Source organism: Theileria equi, chromosome 1 (assembly GCF_000342415.1).
Source record: "Theileria equi strain WA chromosome 1, complete sequence".
In the NCBI taxonomy this organism is placed as follows: Eukaryota; Apicomplexa; class Aconoidasida; order Piroplasmida; family Theileriidae; genus Theileria; species Theileria equi.
In genome coordinates this window covers 342,754-355,420 of record NC_021366.1, presented here as the reverse complement: position 1 = coordinate 355,420, position 12,667 = coordinate 342,754, and the positions used below count along the sequence as shown (strand labels likewise).

General features: G+C 37.2%; 10 protein-coding genes across 10 annotated transcripts, besides 1 other annotated feature; 5 read left to right on the top strand and 5 right to left on the bottom strand.

The window, feature by feature from the left end:
* Positions 1-36: 36 nt before the first annotated feature.
* On the bottom strand, positions 37-760 carry BEWA_019370 (hypothetical protein; the record flags this gene model as incomplete). The annotated part of the gene is made up of 5 exons (XM_004828701.1): positions 37-226; positions 269-420; positions 457-524; positions 559-640; positions 680-760. 5 exons carry the CDS (start codon positions 758-760, stop codon positions 37-39), a joined length of 573 nt encoding a protein of 190 aa, XP_004828758.1.
* A 21-nt stretch (positions 761-781) lies between these two features.
* Positions 782-2,249, bottom strand: BEWA_019360 (hypothetical protein). Its single transcript, XM_004828700.1, has 4 exons — positions 1,758-2,249; positions 1,221-1,724; positions 1,114-1,183; positions 782-1,049 (listed from the first exon to the last, which is right to left on the bottom strand). Exons 1-4 carry the CDS (start codon positions 1,872-1,874, stop codon positions 805-807), a joined length of 936 nt encoding a protein of 311 aa, XP_004828757.1. The 5' UTR covers positions 1,875-2,249; the 3' UTR covers positions 782-804.
* Positions 787-808: a sequence feature (AT_rich).
* A 66-nt stretch (positions 2,250-2,315) lies between the features above and the next one.
* On the top strand, positions 2,316-3,831 carry BEWA_019350 (hypothetical protein). Its single transcript, XM_004828699.1, has 7 exons — positions 2,316-2,558; positions 2,598-2,665; positions 2,703-3,075; positions 3,110-3,170; positions 3,205-3,338; positions 3,373-3,458; positions 3,516-3,831. Exons 1-7 carry the CDS (start codon positions 2,436-2,438, stop codon positions 3,559-3,561), a joined length of 891 nt encoding a protein of 296 aa, XP_004828756.1. The 5' UTR covers positions 2,316-2,435; the 3' UTR covers positions 3,562-3,831.
* Positions 3,832-3,922: 91 nt separating this feature from the next.
* BEWA_019340 (hypothetical protein) lies at positions 3,923-4,751 on the bottom strand (the record flags this gene model as incomplete). The annotated part of the gene is made up of 1 exon (XM_004828698.1): positions 3,923-4,751. The coding sequence occupies exon 1, from the start codon at positions 4,409-4,411 to the stop codon at positions 3,923-3,925; it is 489 nt and encodes a 162-aa protein (XP_004828755.1). The 5' UTR covers positions 4,412-4,751.
* Positions 4,752-4,809: 58 nt separating this feature from the next.
* Positions 4,810-5,876, bottom strand: BEWA_019330 (hypothetical protein; the record flags this gene model as incomplete). The annotated part of the gene is made up of 4 exons (XM_004828697.1): positions 4,810-5,265; positions 5,300-5,493; positions 5,538-5,637; positions 5,673-5,876. 4 exons carry the CDS (start codon positions 5,874-5,876, stop codon positions 4,810-4,812), a joined length of 954 nt encoding a protein of 317 aa, XP_004828754.1.
* A 906-nt stretch (positions 5,877-6,782) lies between these two features.
* Positions 6,783-8,148, top strand: BEWA_019320 (hypothetical protein; the record flags this gene model as incomplete). Its single annotated transcript, XM_004828696.1, has 1 exon — positions 6,783-8,148. The coding sequence occupies exon 1, from the start codon at positions 6,862-6,864 to the stop codon at positions 8,146-8,148; it is 1,287 nt and encodes a 428-aa protein (XP_004828753.1). The 5' UTR covers positions 6,783-6,861.
* Positions 8,149-8,211: 63 nt separating this feature from the next.
* BEWA_019310 (signal peptide-containing protein) lies at positions 8,212-9,185 on the top strand (the record flags this gene model as incomplete). The annotated part of the gene is made up of 10 exons (XM_004828695.1): positions 8,212-8,273; positions 8,310-8,355; positions 8,391-8,455; positions 8,506-8,548; positions 8,591-8,711; positions 8,750-8,776; positions 8,814-8,878; positions 8,930-9,008; positions 9,049-9,077; positions 9,117-9,185. 10 exons carry the CDS (start codon positions 8,212-8,214, stop codon positions 9,183-9,185), a joined length of 606 nt encoding a protein of 201 aa, XP_004828752.1.
* A 134-nt stretch (positions 9,186-9,319) lies between these two features.
* On the top strand, positions 9,320-9,527 carry BEWA_019300 (ribosomal protein S29e, putative; the record flags this gene model as incomplete). Its single annotated transcript, XM_004828694.1, has 2 exons — positions 9,320-9,375; positions 9,419-9,527. 2 exons carry the CDS (start codon positions 9,320-9,322, stop codon positions 9,525-9,527), a joined length of 165 nt encoding a protein of 54 aa, XP_004828751.1.
* A 103-nt stretch (positions 9,528-9,630) lies between these two features.
* On the bottom strand, positions 9,631-11,352 carry BEWA_019290 (DNAj/HSP40, putative; the record flags this gene model as incomplete). Its single annotated transcript, XM_004828693.1, has 1 exon — positions 9,631-11,352. The coding sequence occupies one exon, from the start codon at positions 11,350-11,352 to the stop codon at positions 9,631-9,633; it is 1,722 nt and encodes a 573-aa protein (XP_004828750.1).
* Positions 11,353-12,210: 858 nt separating this feature from the next.
* Positions 12,211-12,651, top strand: BEWA_019280 (hypothetical protein; the record flags this gene model as incomplete). The annotated part of the gene is made up of 2 exons (XM_004828692.1): positions 12,211-12,381; positions 12,421-12,651. 2 exons carry the CDS (start codon positions 12,211-12,213, stop codon positions 12,649-12,651), a joined length of 402 nt encoding a protein of 133 aa, XP_004828749.1.
* Positions 12,652-12,667: the final 16 nt, after the last annotated feature.

The window sequence follows — 12,667 nt, the reverse complement described above, 5'->3', positions numbered from 1 at the left end:
TAAATTATACAATGTACGTTTTATAGTGGTAAGTTGTCAGATTTCTGTATATCTCTGATGCTTTCTCAATTTCCCCTCCTGATGAGTATATACCGGCAATTCTTTGTTATCTTTATTTTTGACAATGAATACAGACTGATTTCTCAGAATTATTTCGTTAATATGGTTATACAAATTGGCCTTGTCCAATTCTATTGGCCCAGTCTTGAGACTGTCGATCACAAACCTATATTTAGTATTTATATACAGATCTCAGTTTATTACGTACCATCTTCCATCGTGCACTTCCCTCATACTAAGCCAATGACCGCTAACATTACAAAGGAACGCGATACTTGAGTCAATTTGCTCGTGCGATAGGGAATTCGTCTTACAACGTTCACATATGTAGTTATGGTTCCCTAGTACTCTTTCTAGAGCCTAAAATTTCCGTCAAGATGCAGATTTGGGGCTTACTGTAAAATCGAAAGCTGTTCTCCTGTGATGTGCATTTTCTGTCTTATAGTACTCATCGGGGATAATTCCTATATAGTATGATGAATATCTTATCTAAATTACCTGCTTCCAATAAAAATTGCCTCTCTAGCTCTTCAATTTCAAGAGAGGCACGATACAACTCCTCATAGTCAACAATAGGACCCTGAGCATGATAATTACCTACAATTAAATGGATACTAACTTGTAAAATGGCATTAATTGAGTGGACTCCACAGGTAGATTCATCAGGATCCTGGAGTTCCCAGTATATGAGTTTAGTCATTTCCTAGTGACACACATAGATAAAAGTTTAATAATATTAAAATATTATGCGAGTCTGATAATGACGGGTATGATAACTATGATCCCTCCACAAATAACTGAACAAGTAAGCCACATAAGCAACCTTCCTCCGCGCTTTTTGTTATGTTGAGCCTTTATCAATTGTGCATTTGCCCGATCAGTGTAATCCACTGCCTCAAGAGCATTTCTTTCAATTTGTTCGATCAAATCGCCCTGATATGAGACAACACCTGCTAGATCTACCATCATTTGCTTCAGCCCCTCCATACCTAGAAAGATGTGTGCCATTATTGATGATTAGCATTGATATTAATCATGAAATTTGCAACTCACTTTGTTCTAGAGCGAGAATATCATTGTATTTCCCTTGTATATTCGTTACTGCATCACGAAGGTTAATACCCTAGATTATGATATATATAGGTGATGGTTTTACTAACCCCTAAAATATTAGACTTGGCAACATACTCAACAGCTGAATGAGTATTTGATTGTACAAGAATTTGCTCCAATTCATATTCATTCATCTCTGGATATATCAGCTGTATTTGTCTGGTAGCTCTGTCCTTTATCGATTTTTTGAAATTGACCTGAGCATCTTGATAACGCTTCATAGCATTTTGAAAGTGTTTCACGCATACATTATATGCATTTGTACGAATTCTGGTTTCTGTGGGTGTTCCATGTGATTTTTTTGGCTCAAGTTTTGTAATATTCGATTTGCATTGGGTACAAATTATATTTGTTTGCTCGATTAACTTGTTCAAATTAGTACTAATTTCATCATTTTGTGCGCTCGTAACAACATCTAGACTAAGGTTTAAAAGTTTCTTGATGGATTCCGTTCCATCATCTATAAATTTAATACATTTTCTGGTTGCATCTACTTCTGCCATAAACTGGACGAAATCCTGTCCAAAAGATGCTTCGCCTTCGTCATCCTTCTACATACAATTTGATATACGATTTAAACTAACCGGTCCATTCTGCAAAGAGAGTTCATCTGAGACCGTTATTATACAATCAGGATGATAAGCATTTGATATAGCTTGGCCTGCTGCCAAAGCTTGCAACTGATGTGTACGGTTATACATATTTAGCTTAACATTTTGCCTAGATCCTTGATCTTTATAGACATCCTGTCGAAATCTTTATTTTTGCAATAAATAAACGTATATTTATCGCAAATCAACGCAATTTATTTACGATCTTTATGTGTCAACTCGCGGTTTACAGATAGCTGTAATCTCAGAAAAAGAGAAACACCATGAGTCAAAATTTCTACTGTTTGAAAACTATGAAACTACTTTGCGAGTAGATAAATGTCAAAATTCAGGGTCTATGTGTAGCCAAGGATTTGTATATATGACGGTGACCTTAGTTTTTAAAGGCATAGAGTTAAACAAAGTTAGTGAATATTATTAAAGTGTATGTGCCATCAATGATGCAAAACGAAGCAATAACTCTTATCCAACTGGAATTCCCATGGAGAACACGATCATGCCCAAGAGGATCCAGAATGTAATGATAAATACAGAATCCACCTCAATACTTTGAAATCATTTCGTTACAGAAGTGTATCTTATTTTTCTTAGGATCATATCATAAATTCTGTGGATATATCTACATGTTACGGTTGTATACATCTATACACGATGTTGGTCGTTTCTGGAGGATATGAAGGCGGAATTGTTGGTTTAGAAGTTCCCGATGAACTCACAGAATCAGATACCGATAATTATCCAGTTAGACAGGTCTTTCGTTTGCTCTGTAGCCAGGTAGATCTCTATCTATGATAAACGAATATCTATATTCAGGGTTCCATAAAATGTATGGATATAAGTACTGATTTTATGGCATGTGGAGGTGCTGATGAAACTGTACAGTACGTTTATTACCAAAAAGTATTTCCAAACGAACAGAGTATACAACTTGACAACTAAGAAAAAGCACGGTGAAATCATGTTATCTGAAGGATATATAACTGCCATATCTATTTATGGGACTATAAAGAATGGTTTACTTTTGATTGGTAATGAATATGGCGATATAGCTATGTATAATAGTAGAGATTTAGACTTTGTAAAACTTTTCAAGGGTCATAAAGCAGATATTACTGGAATATCAATCTATAAAGATAGTACATTGTTTATATCCACAAGTTCTGATGGATATTTGAGGCTTTGGGATCTAAAATCCCAATTATGTATATTTAATACAAAATTAGAAATTTCACCTATCGGAGTTTGTTGGTCCAATGATGGTTCTTTCTACCTGGTTTACTCCTCAAAAGAGGTTAGTTTTCTTAAACCTTATAAAATTTATTCAGATATATAAGTGTTCGACATCTGATGATGCCTTCAAGTTGTTTAAAAATGATGAGAACAAATGTACGCTTAAAATACTATTTACATTCTGTTGTAGACACACGTTGTTGTTGGCTAGATGATAAAATTATAGCCTGTACAAATTCTGGTTATGTTATCGTCTATGATGATGACAAAGTTCACAAATCGCAATTGCATCAAGTTCGCATAAAAGACGTTTCACAGATTAACGTATGCTGAATACTATTTACCTGGATAATTTTAGGGAAACATAATAACTGGGGACTCCAACGGCCAAATCGTCTGCTCAAAACTCGTACATGACGGAAAGACTGAATTTACTACACTGTGGTAGGTACTAGAGATAAACTACTTTTTAGCACTCGACAAATTCATACCAATATCCAGGAAACACCAAGTTGGGATTAGATTAAATGTACTTGTATCTCGATAAAAACATCTCCTGGATGATGATTAAAAATCTTGACTAGTTGGCTTTTTATGCAGTGGCGAAAGTGCATTCGACAACGTCGCTAAAATTAATCTTTGGTTGTACACAAATCTACAGTGACTTCCAGTAAGAATTTTAGACAGTATATATGCACAAAATGCTGCAGTCTTCGGACCAAGTCTTTGGTTCACTTTGCAGCGTTTGTACAGAAATGACCTTGTCGGTTTTCGACCAGCTAGATTATGATTTTCAAGATCTTTGGTAATCTGACAGGATGAATAACATGTTACCGTCTTAATATCTAAAAATGTTTTATACACCATACCCTTAGTAACATATATGCATGTGTATCTGGAACGACAAGTTATCCGTTTGTTCCGGTAGGAATATTGACTACAAAGTTGTTGAATGTTTGTTCATTTCCATTCAAAACACGAAGACAGTACGGACAGAATGTTATATTAATGCCAGCATTTAACTGAGGAACACAATTGTAGACAGGATTGAAATAGCGCGTTTCGGCATTGTTATCGCCATTATTGGGGTAGTTCCCAACCGAATTGGCAAATTTAGACAGTTGGAATTGTCTGTTCGATTCCATTGATACGATTTCCGCTTTTAATTTGGCTTCGTAGAATCCATACTTTTTTATTCCAAATGTTCTTTGCCATCTTTTAGAGTTAACCACTGGATCTTTGCACGTTGTTCTCCACTCCATTTTGGTAAAATGATAGTATACACCCGGAAATGTGCTGAAATAGTCACATTCTGGAATGTTTGGTATCAATTTGGCATCCTTTGGTATCTTACGAATTCCACGGCGTTTTGAAGGCTTACTAACTACCCTTTTCATCTTTGTGTAGTTAACGTTATGCAACTACACATCTGTTTAGACCTTTAACAACCTCTAATATTTAAGGGGTAGGAAGTTTGTTTTGTGAAGATACATAGTGGTCGTTATTTTAAAACACAAGTAAATTGAGAATAAGTTATTGTACCGGTATCGTTTACATATTTCCACGATTTAATCAGAGAGATGGTACCAGAAGACGGATGAACTAGGAATGAATGTCTTTTGATCAACAATATTATAGGCGCTTACTATTTTAAAAAATGTAGACTTAAAATCAAGGAGCCAAGATCCTGCGACAACTGCTAGCACCGGATGCTATAATTGCGGGGAAGTGTACTGTAAGGACATTTATAGCCCTAGATGTATTGTACATGAAAATGCGAATATATTAAGTGGGATCATGCTACATTTTCATTTCCCGTTTTATACATGTTAGAAGCCATAATCTGAATGTTATCCCGCAACGTCTTTTTTTCAGGTGTTATAAGATTGACAGGGCTCATTACGGTATGGGTAGTATTTAAATTTGGTTTTGAGTCATCCGATTTCACTTCTTTGCATATATCCTCGAATCGGACTCCAGGGTCTAGGTCCTTACAGCGAATGATTCGTTTTTTTGCCTTTTTCAAATTACGGAATTTAGGGTTTTTAAGGTATACCTCCCTAACCCTCTCCACAAATTCGAAAAGACCATCGGTCCATACGTTTCTGTCCCTGTCTACTCTTTTAAAAATCATCCCATGTTCACCATCTTCGTTGTGATACCTAATGTAAAAGTTCCTGCGTTCTTTGGGATCGGGTACTATGACACTAATTGCCAAGAATGAGAAGCCTCCCAAACATTCTTCTCCACTCTACACATACAAATATAGTGTTTGTTAAACTTACCTCATATTTCTCCAAGGATTTCCAGTAACACCATTCCCAGTAGCCCGGAGATATTTCAAGTGGTTTAAAAAAGTATTCTGTCCACTTTTTACCAATGCTATTCATTTTTTTTAATGGACCAGATATGACAATAGCAAAGTATCGTAATCTTTCTGTATCAGACATCTCTTCTAAGCCTCTTAGCATCTCCTCCTCTGAATTTAAATGTGAAATACAATGAATTAATAAGTGTTCGTACCTAGAACGTTTCCTTCTAATTGGCTCTGAATAAGTACTTGGAGTGTGAGTGGAGTTATTTCCATTGTTGCGATGTTTTCATCCATTTTGTAGATGGTCATCTGCACGTTTTCTATAAGCAAAGAGAACGACGTACTGCGAGTTTACTTGCCGATTTGTTATCATGCACAAGTGTGTATGTCCTTCTTTTTGGGACATTTTGTGCGAGGATTTCCTCTTCCACGGAAATCGTTACCGTTCCACATGAAGTGTAAGACCACCTTCCCTTTTTGCACAGGCTAATGTCAATCTTGTCATCACATTGCCGAATGTGTACATTGACTTTTTGCTGAAATAACATGTTTTTGGATACGAGTACACGCATAGAGACACAATGTGTGATACTGTAGAGATTCAGATAGAAATAATAAACACATCAATCATCTTACATAAATCTCGAGTTTCCCTTGTTTCACGGCAAAATCAGAAGTATAATGGAAAAACCTTCCAGAGACGATCTGAACGCGGTATTTGCCATTTTCTAGATAATCAAGTGCTTCATGAATATCTATGATAATGTCTAAAGGATCATGAGTATGTAGACCACTAATGCGATAAATACTACCTATACAACGAAGTTCTGAAGGATGTGGCAATTTTCCTAGACTTTTTGCGATATAGCTCATGGAAGCTAGGCCACAACCCACAGAAGCACACAACACTATGGATTGTGGATCTATTACACACATTTGTACTATTCTACAATTTTCATATGTTTAAATCCACAAGTACAATAAATCAGCATTTTGAGGAAAACGCGAATAAGTTTCGAAGGCCCAAAGGAATGCGGGTAGGTGCCAACAGAATCCACTGAATACGAAGCAACTCATAGAGTGGATTACCACATTTGTGTGAATAGAGATTAGATTATCTGAACATACGACTGGAGCCAAAGGGATAACAATGTCAGTGGAAGCGGGCGCGGACCAATATCGTTGCGGTACTTGCGATATATGCTAGAGAACTAAGCAACACACAGTACTATATCATATCGAATGTTTTATATTTAATTGAAATAACATAGTATGTACAACGGACAGTCATATCTGGGAAAAGGTGAACTAGGAGATGCAATCAAGATAGATTCAAACTTATTGAAAGGCAATTTAAAGGTGTAAAACCGCATACTCGAAACACAGTAGGATAACTAGGTATGTATAGAAGCCGAGAATTAGAACCGTTCCTATGGGGTTTGGGACTACGCTTCAGGTATAAGAACAATCTGAACATGGAATTTTATTGTTTTGGAGATGTTTGTGACTGATTTTTAGTGTACCATATGTGAAATGGCTTCATCTAGTAGTGGGATACCAGAGTCATTTGACTCTCCCTATCCTAGGGATTATGAATCAAATGAAGATTCCCTCTCTCAATCTGAGGTGGATGATGACCTGGTTTTCTTGTATAGAAGAATGACTTATGGTACATTTTCAAATCGCATAGCATCATTTATGTTTCTTGTGTATCGTTTTTTTCTCTGTATTTTACAATGGCTAAAGAGCCAAGCCTTCACTCTGTCATGCATAGCATTCGTTTTAATGGATGCGCTTATAACTGTAATGTATAAGCGGTTGATAGATCATACGAAGAATTATGTCATGGTAACAATGCAGATAATTATAGGCACATTCGCCTCTCTGATTGGAATTGTTTACATATTTTGCTCAATATTTTTCAAAGAATACATGAGCAGGCCATTCTCACCGCGGCCGCTCTTTGTTTTGGGGGTTTTAGACATGTTTTCTACAGGTTTGACAGCAATTGGAAGTACACATACAAGTGGTTTTATGTTGGTTCTATTAAGTCAAATCGGTGTCCCACTCACAATGTTGACATGTTACTTGATTTTATCTAAAAAGTATCACCGGTATCAATATATTAGTTCAGTATTTATTTTGACATTTGCGGTTTTGAAGCCCTTGCTCTCACGGGATGATTCAACAAATAACCGTCTATTTCACAATTTGATTTTCATGGGCTCATGCATCCCAGACAGTATCGCAGCTGCGCTACGCGAAAGGCAGTATACCTCACGATTTTTTCATGTTGTAAAATATCAGTTTTACAGCCTTTGGTTGCACTTTGGATTCAACCTTCTGTTCACTACCTTCACTCTTCCTTATACTGGCGGGGGAATATTAGGGTACTTTGAAAACTTGGCTAAACTATTTTTCGATGGATACAAATGCTTATTCTTTGGAATAAATTCCATAGTTGATAATTGTGGATATGGCAAGCGTGTGACTTGTGATGATTGCGGTGAAGCTGCAAAAATATTCTTTATATATTTAATTCTCAGCACGATTTTAAGAATATCGTATGTGCTGATCATGATGGACGGTTCTGTAACCTTTACATTTCTTCTGGGAACTGTTAAAGTACCACTCACTTCTATCGCGTTTTCTCTGCATTTTATAGCAGGTGATAGTGTCTCAACATTTGGAACCCTTGACTTGGTGTGTTTTTTCGGTATTGTAGGAGGTCTTATTTTATATTCTGTTGGGTCTAAGTGTATGCAGGAGGCCCGGGGTGAAGAACTATCCCAACCACTAATGGAGACCTCTCAAGCATAATTTGTTTTGGCATGAACCTTCATATTTACTACACATTTATAATTTAGTCTAGTTGGGGTGTAAATGAACGGTTCCTTCCTTCCATTTCTGTGTGTAATCATTTATTTATGGGTCTTTGTTTATGTGTATGCTCTGAGTTACGATGTTGACTATATTTCCAGGTTAATTGCTGGAATCGGCGTTTTAGATAAAAATTGCAAAATAGATGTACGGAAATCTTCATTATTCAAACCATCGTTTAGAAAAATCACATTCTGGTGGCACATAATGACTATCGGCATTTTCACCTAGCCCCCAAACTAGAATGGTAGTATATCTATTATATTTATATGCCTTTTCGTGCAACTACCCATTTAGGAGCGATGAGTTGGAAGAATCCGCAATTAAAGAGGCCAAGAGGGTACGATAGACTTTACCGTACACATTACATATTACATTAAAGATATCAAATGAGAACTCATGCAAATTACCATCTTACTATCGCAAATTAACCGCAACAAACTACCTGTCTGTAAGAAGACAAACGCTAGAAGAACGTGTCGCTGTTGAATTTTGGTATGAAGGTGAGCGATCACATGGGAATCACTAAACTTTGACTCAGGAAAAATAGACTACGACTTTGTAAAATGTTAGAACTGGAATACGTAGAAACATGTCTCACTTAGGTTCCGCAAAGAGTAGGAATCCAAATTTGCTTGCCTTTACGCAGCTTATATGGAAGAATACAACGGTATGTCACACAGAACCATGTATGCACAAAACTATCGACATTTATATGCAGCATGTTGGATGCGGAGTGACATGTTGTGATACCGACATGATCCTGGTTTGTAGATATCATCCGTTTGGGAATATTCCAGGTAATTAAGAAACTACACACAACTTAAACTAATTATAAAGGTGAATTTTGTTCAAATGTTGAAAAAAGGGTAAGTGGTTACCGATCAAGGTAAACTCACACCTCGCAGTATTATGATACAATGATGGAAGAATCACATAATACACCAACACAAACACTGGCTATGCCAAATGCCTGATCTGGACAACCCCTTGACAGTTACCTGTCCGATGGGGCAGTCTGAAGTTGGAACATGGTGAACAAACCAGGACAGACTATTAGTTTTCTAATTTTAAATTCGTTATAGATATCAGTTTTGTTACATTTATAAATATGGGAAGCTTGTTCAACAAACATCCTAAAAATTTCGGACCTGGAAGCCACCAATGGTATGTTTGGTTCATGTTTACCCTTATTCATCAATTATTATAGCCGTGTTTGCTTCAACAGACATGGAATTATTCGCAAATATGGTTTGGAAATTTGTCGTCAATGTTTCCGTGAGCGTGCTACCGCTATTGGATTCCACAAGGTAATTTGAAGACACTTTTAATATAAAATTGTGTAGTTCTGGTAATTCGCTCCATACACATAGACACTAACTTTTCAAAGGGTCACATATACATGCTATATACTGTTAGGAGTTAGAAGAAGGCATCATCGCTATAGTGGGTGTTTTTGCATTTTCTCTTTTCATCTACTCGTGAAAAAAAGTGATCTACCGGGCCGGAAGGGCCGTTCACCTTTATGGAGTATTTTTCGAGTTTGGCAACTTCCGTAAATATTGCTCCCATTTCAATAAGTGCTTCTGCTCTCCTCTGTCTCCATGTCGCATCCACAGACATGTCTTTTAGGAGCCTTTTACAAGCGGCTCGCACTGTGTTCTGCACGTCCATAAGGCAGATGTTTAGCATTGCATCGAGGATAATTGGGATATTTTCGTCGCATACGTTATCTAAATCAGCTTCTTGCAGCAGGTGTTCGTCTCCTAGTGACTTTCCTTTTCTTAGACTCCTTTCGGCTATGGCCGTTCTCATAATGGAACCAAATGTTCTAAGGCTCTTTTCCATTGATCTAACCTTTTCCTTGGTTTTTGCGAATTTCCCGGCTATACCCAGGAATGTATTCTTTTTTCCAAGGTACTGCTTTGCATAGTTTTGGTAAGTCCATCCTATAGTTTTTGTAATTTCTACGCTGAAGGAGTTTTTGCATAATGCCTTAGCCTTCTCATAGACAGTTTCTTTCCAGTTGATGACGTCGCCACATACAAATGGTCTCGTTATTTCCCTAAGCTCTAGCGCGATTTTTACCTCGCGAGCGGTTTGTAGTTTCTCAAAGTCATGAGCTGTAGGTGTAAGGGCATCATTAAGTTCCAATTCTAAGAACAACGCCATTCTCAATTTGCCTATATATGGCTCAAACGCGTCAGAGCCAAATAACATCATGAAAAATAGAGAGCTGTCTAATATGGGCATATCACTACATGCTGACTTTCCATACAGATCGTATTTCTTTCTCCTTTCCTCATCACCCAAAACTTGATATGCTTCTCCCAGCCTCTGAAACATTTCTTTCGATCCCTCGTCAGAATTTTTATCAGGGTGATATTTCTTTGCCAATCTATAATAACTACGCCTGATTGCTTCCTGAGAGGCATTGGTTGGCACATCCAAAATTTCATAAAACTCTGTTTCTACAACTACGCTTACACTTTTTGTCGAATCGTAAACTGGGATATTAGAGAACCCATCTGAAGCAACATTATTAATAGAAAAAAACATACTTTCTCCAGTTTTGTTACGAGTTGAATCCTTTTCATCTGAGGAAAAGCTAGAAACTGTGGAAAATACTTTATTAGCTTCCTCATCTAGACTATACCAGTTGTCTGTCCATTGGCCAGTCTCCTTATTCCATTTTTTCCCAACGGCCTTTTGACATATAGCCCTTGGAGTGTTAATAATACCCCTAGATATTTGATATCCTGCAACACCTAAACCAGTTAAAGGTAGTGTTATAGCGGCAAGGACACCCGTACCAACTCCCTTGAAGAACCCGGTTAACCCATCTTGACTCACCCCTACAACCGGGCACACTACTAAGCTCGCAGCACCTATAGCCACACCTTTACTAACACTTTTCACTCCTGAAGCCAAACCAGCCCCTGCATCTCTTGGCTTTTTCGTCGAGAACAGTCCAGCTATAAATGGGTCACCTATGATACTATCATCAACATGTGTACCAGCGGTACCACCCACTAGACTATAAGATCTTGAACCGGAATCAGTATTAGATTTTGTAGGTTTCGAGTCGTGTCCTGCCCTTTCCAGCTGGAGCTGGGCAGATGCCAAGGAATCCAGAGAACCCATTTCTCTGTTTATATGAGTAAAAAACTACTCATTCAGAGAATAATACCAAAATCACATTAACAAGAGTTGTATTTCCAAAAATGTGCGATTAACTTAACGAAAAATGTATGTTCCGGAGAAGATAAAATTGTTTTGCAGAACATTACCTAACAGTGTGTAATTATACTTAAGCCTTTAACAAAAGCTTGTAATAAACTGAACGTGAAACCATGGACTTTACCAAAAACCGATGTTGCATTCACGACATTAATATATAACCTAATGGATCATCATACCGCAACGTTACTACAAATTTATAACAAATAATTTACAAGATTAACATAATCTAAATTCGGATAGTGAGTAGCAAGTTAAATGCATCTGTCGCGCGTTTGACGTGGCATTACCAAGGAAATGCAGACTATACACTACAGCAAAAAATAGACTGAAAATCCAGAATAGATAAAAATACTTAAATTTTTGCCCATATTTTTCCCTAAATCCTCCGATCATGGATCAAAGTGCCTCTGTCTCCCTAAAACTAAAGATCTTGCAATATAGACGAATTACGGATAGGTTTCATCAACGATTCGGAAAATAACAAAGATTAATCTATCAATAGTTATAATATATAGTGATGTGTAATATATGATTTGCGTATTAAGGTACAGTTGCCTTTATCACATAGGGATCCCCGAAGGTCGGAATCCGCCTTAATCTTATTACAAATTGCAATTTATTGATACCCAGAATTTACCTGGTCCGGTGAAAACATCAATGAGCGACTGGAACATCTTATAAAATTCCTAATATAGGTTCCGCTCCCCCATCCACGCGACTAGCTGGTCTTGAACCTATGCAGAATGTACTTTGCATAAAATGCTTAGGAGTTTGTATAATACGCTTGGGCATAATTTTAACTGGAGGACTGTGCAATGTCGTAGATTTTCAGCTCCATATACGGGTAAAAACGTTACTACTAAGGACCTTGAAAAGGCAGATCCAAAATGGGCGATCGAAGAGACAAATTTCTGTCTTGGAAAAGTTACTGTAAGTTGATGTTGTAAAATTTTCCATAGATATTCTCAGGAACCTATTTTCAAGGATACAGACGACCTGGCCCGTAGAACTCTACAAATTATGGACAGCCAGCTCAGTAAGATGCATACGAGGCTTCGTGATGGGACATGCGTACCATATATGACACTCAGTTTGCACCAAGTTGTGGATAGACCATGTCCTAATCATGTTTTTATGGAACAACCGCTCCTTAAATGGACCTGGGACGAAACCTATGACGAGGCATACGAAGATATGTAATTGTTTTGTTATGTAT

Excerpts from the sequence above, each read along its gene's own strand:
- BEWA_019360 (XM_004828700.1), bottom strand. The coding sequence starts at position 1,874 with ATGTATAACCGTACACATCAGTTGCAAGCTTTGGCAGCAGGCCAAGCT. Across the intron at positions 1,725-1,757 it reads TCTCTTTGCAGAATGGACCG|AAGGATGACGAAGGCGAAGC; the intron begins GTTAGTTTAAAT and ends AATTGTATGTAG. Across the intron at positions 1,184-1,220 it reads CCAAGTCTAATATTTTAGGG|GGTATTAACCTTCGTGATGC; the intron begins GTTAGTAAAACC and ends ATCATAATCTAG.
- BEWA_019350 (XM_004828699.1), top strand. The coding sequence starts at position 2,436 with ATGTTGGTCGTTTCTGGAGGATATGAAGGCGGAATTGTTGGTTTAGAA. Across the intron at positions 3,076-3,109 it reads TGGTTTACTCCTCAAAAGAG|ATATATAAGTGTTCGACATC; the intron begins GTTAGTTTTCTT and ends AAATTTATTCAG. Across the intron at positions 3,171-3,204 it reads TAAAAATGATGAGAACAAAT|ACACACGTTGTTGTTGGCTA; the intron begins GTACGCTTAAAA and ends ATTCTGTTGTAG.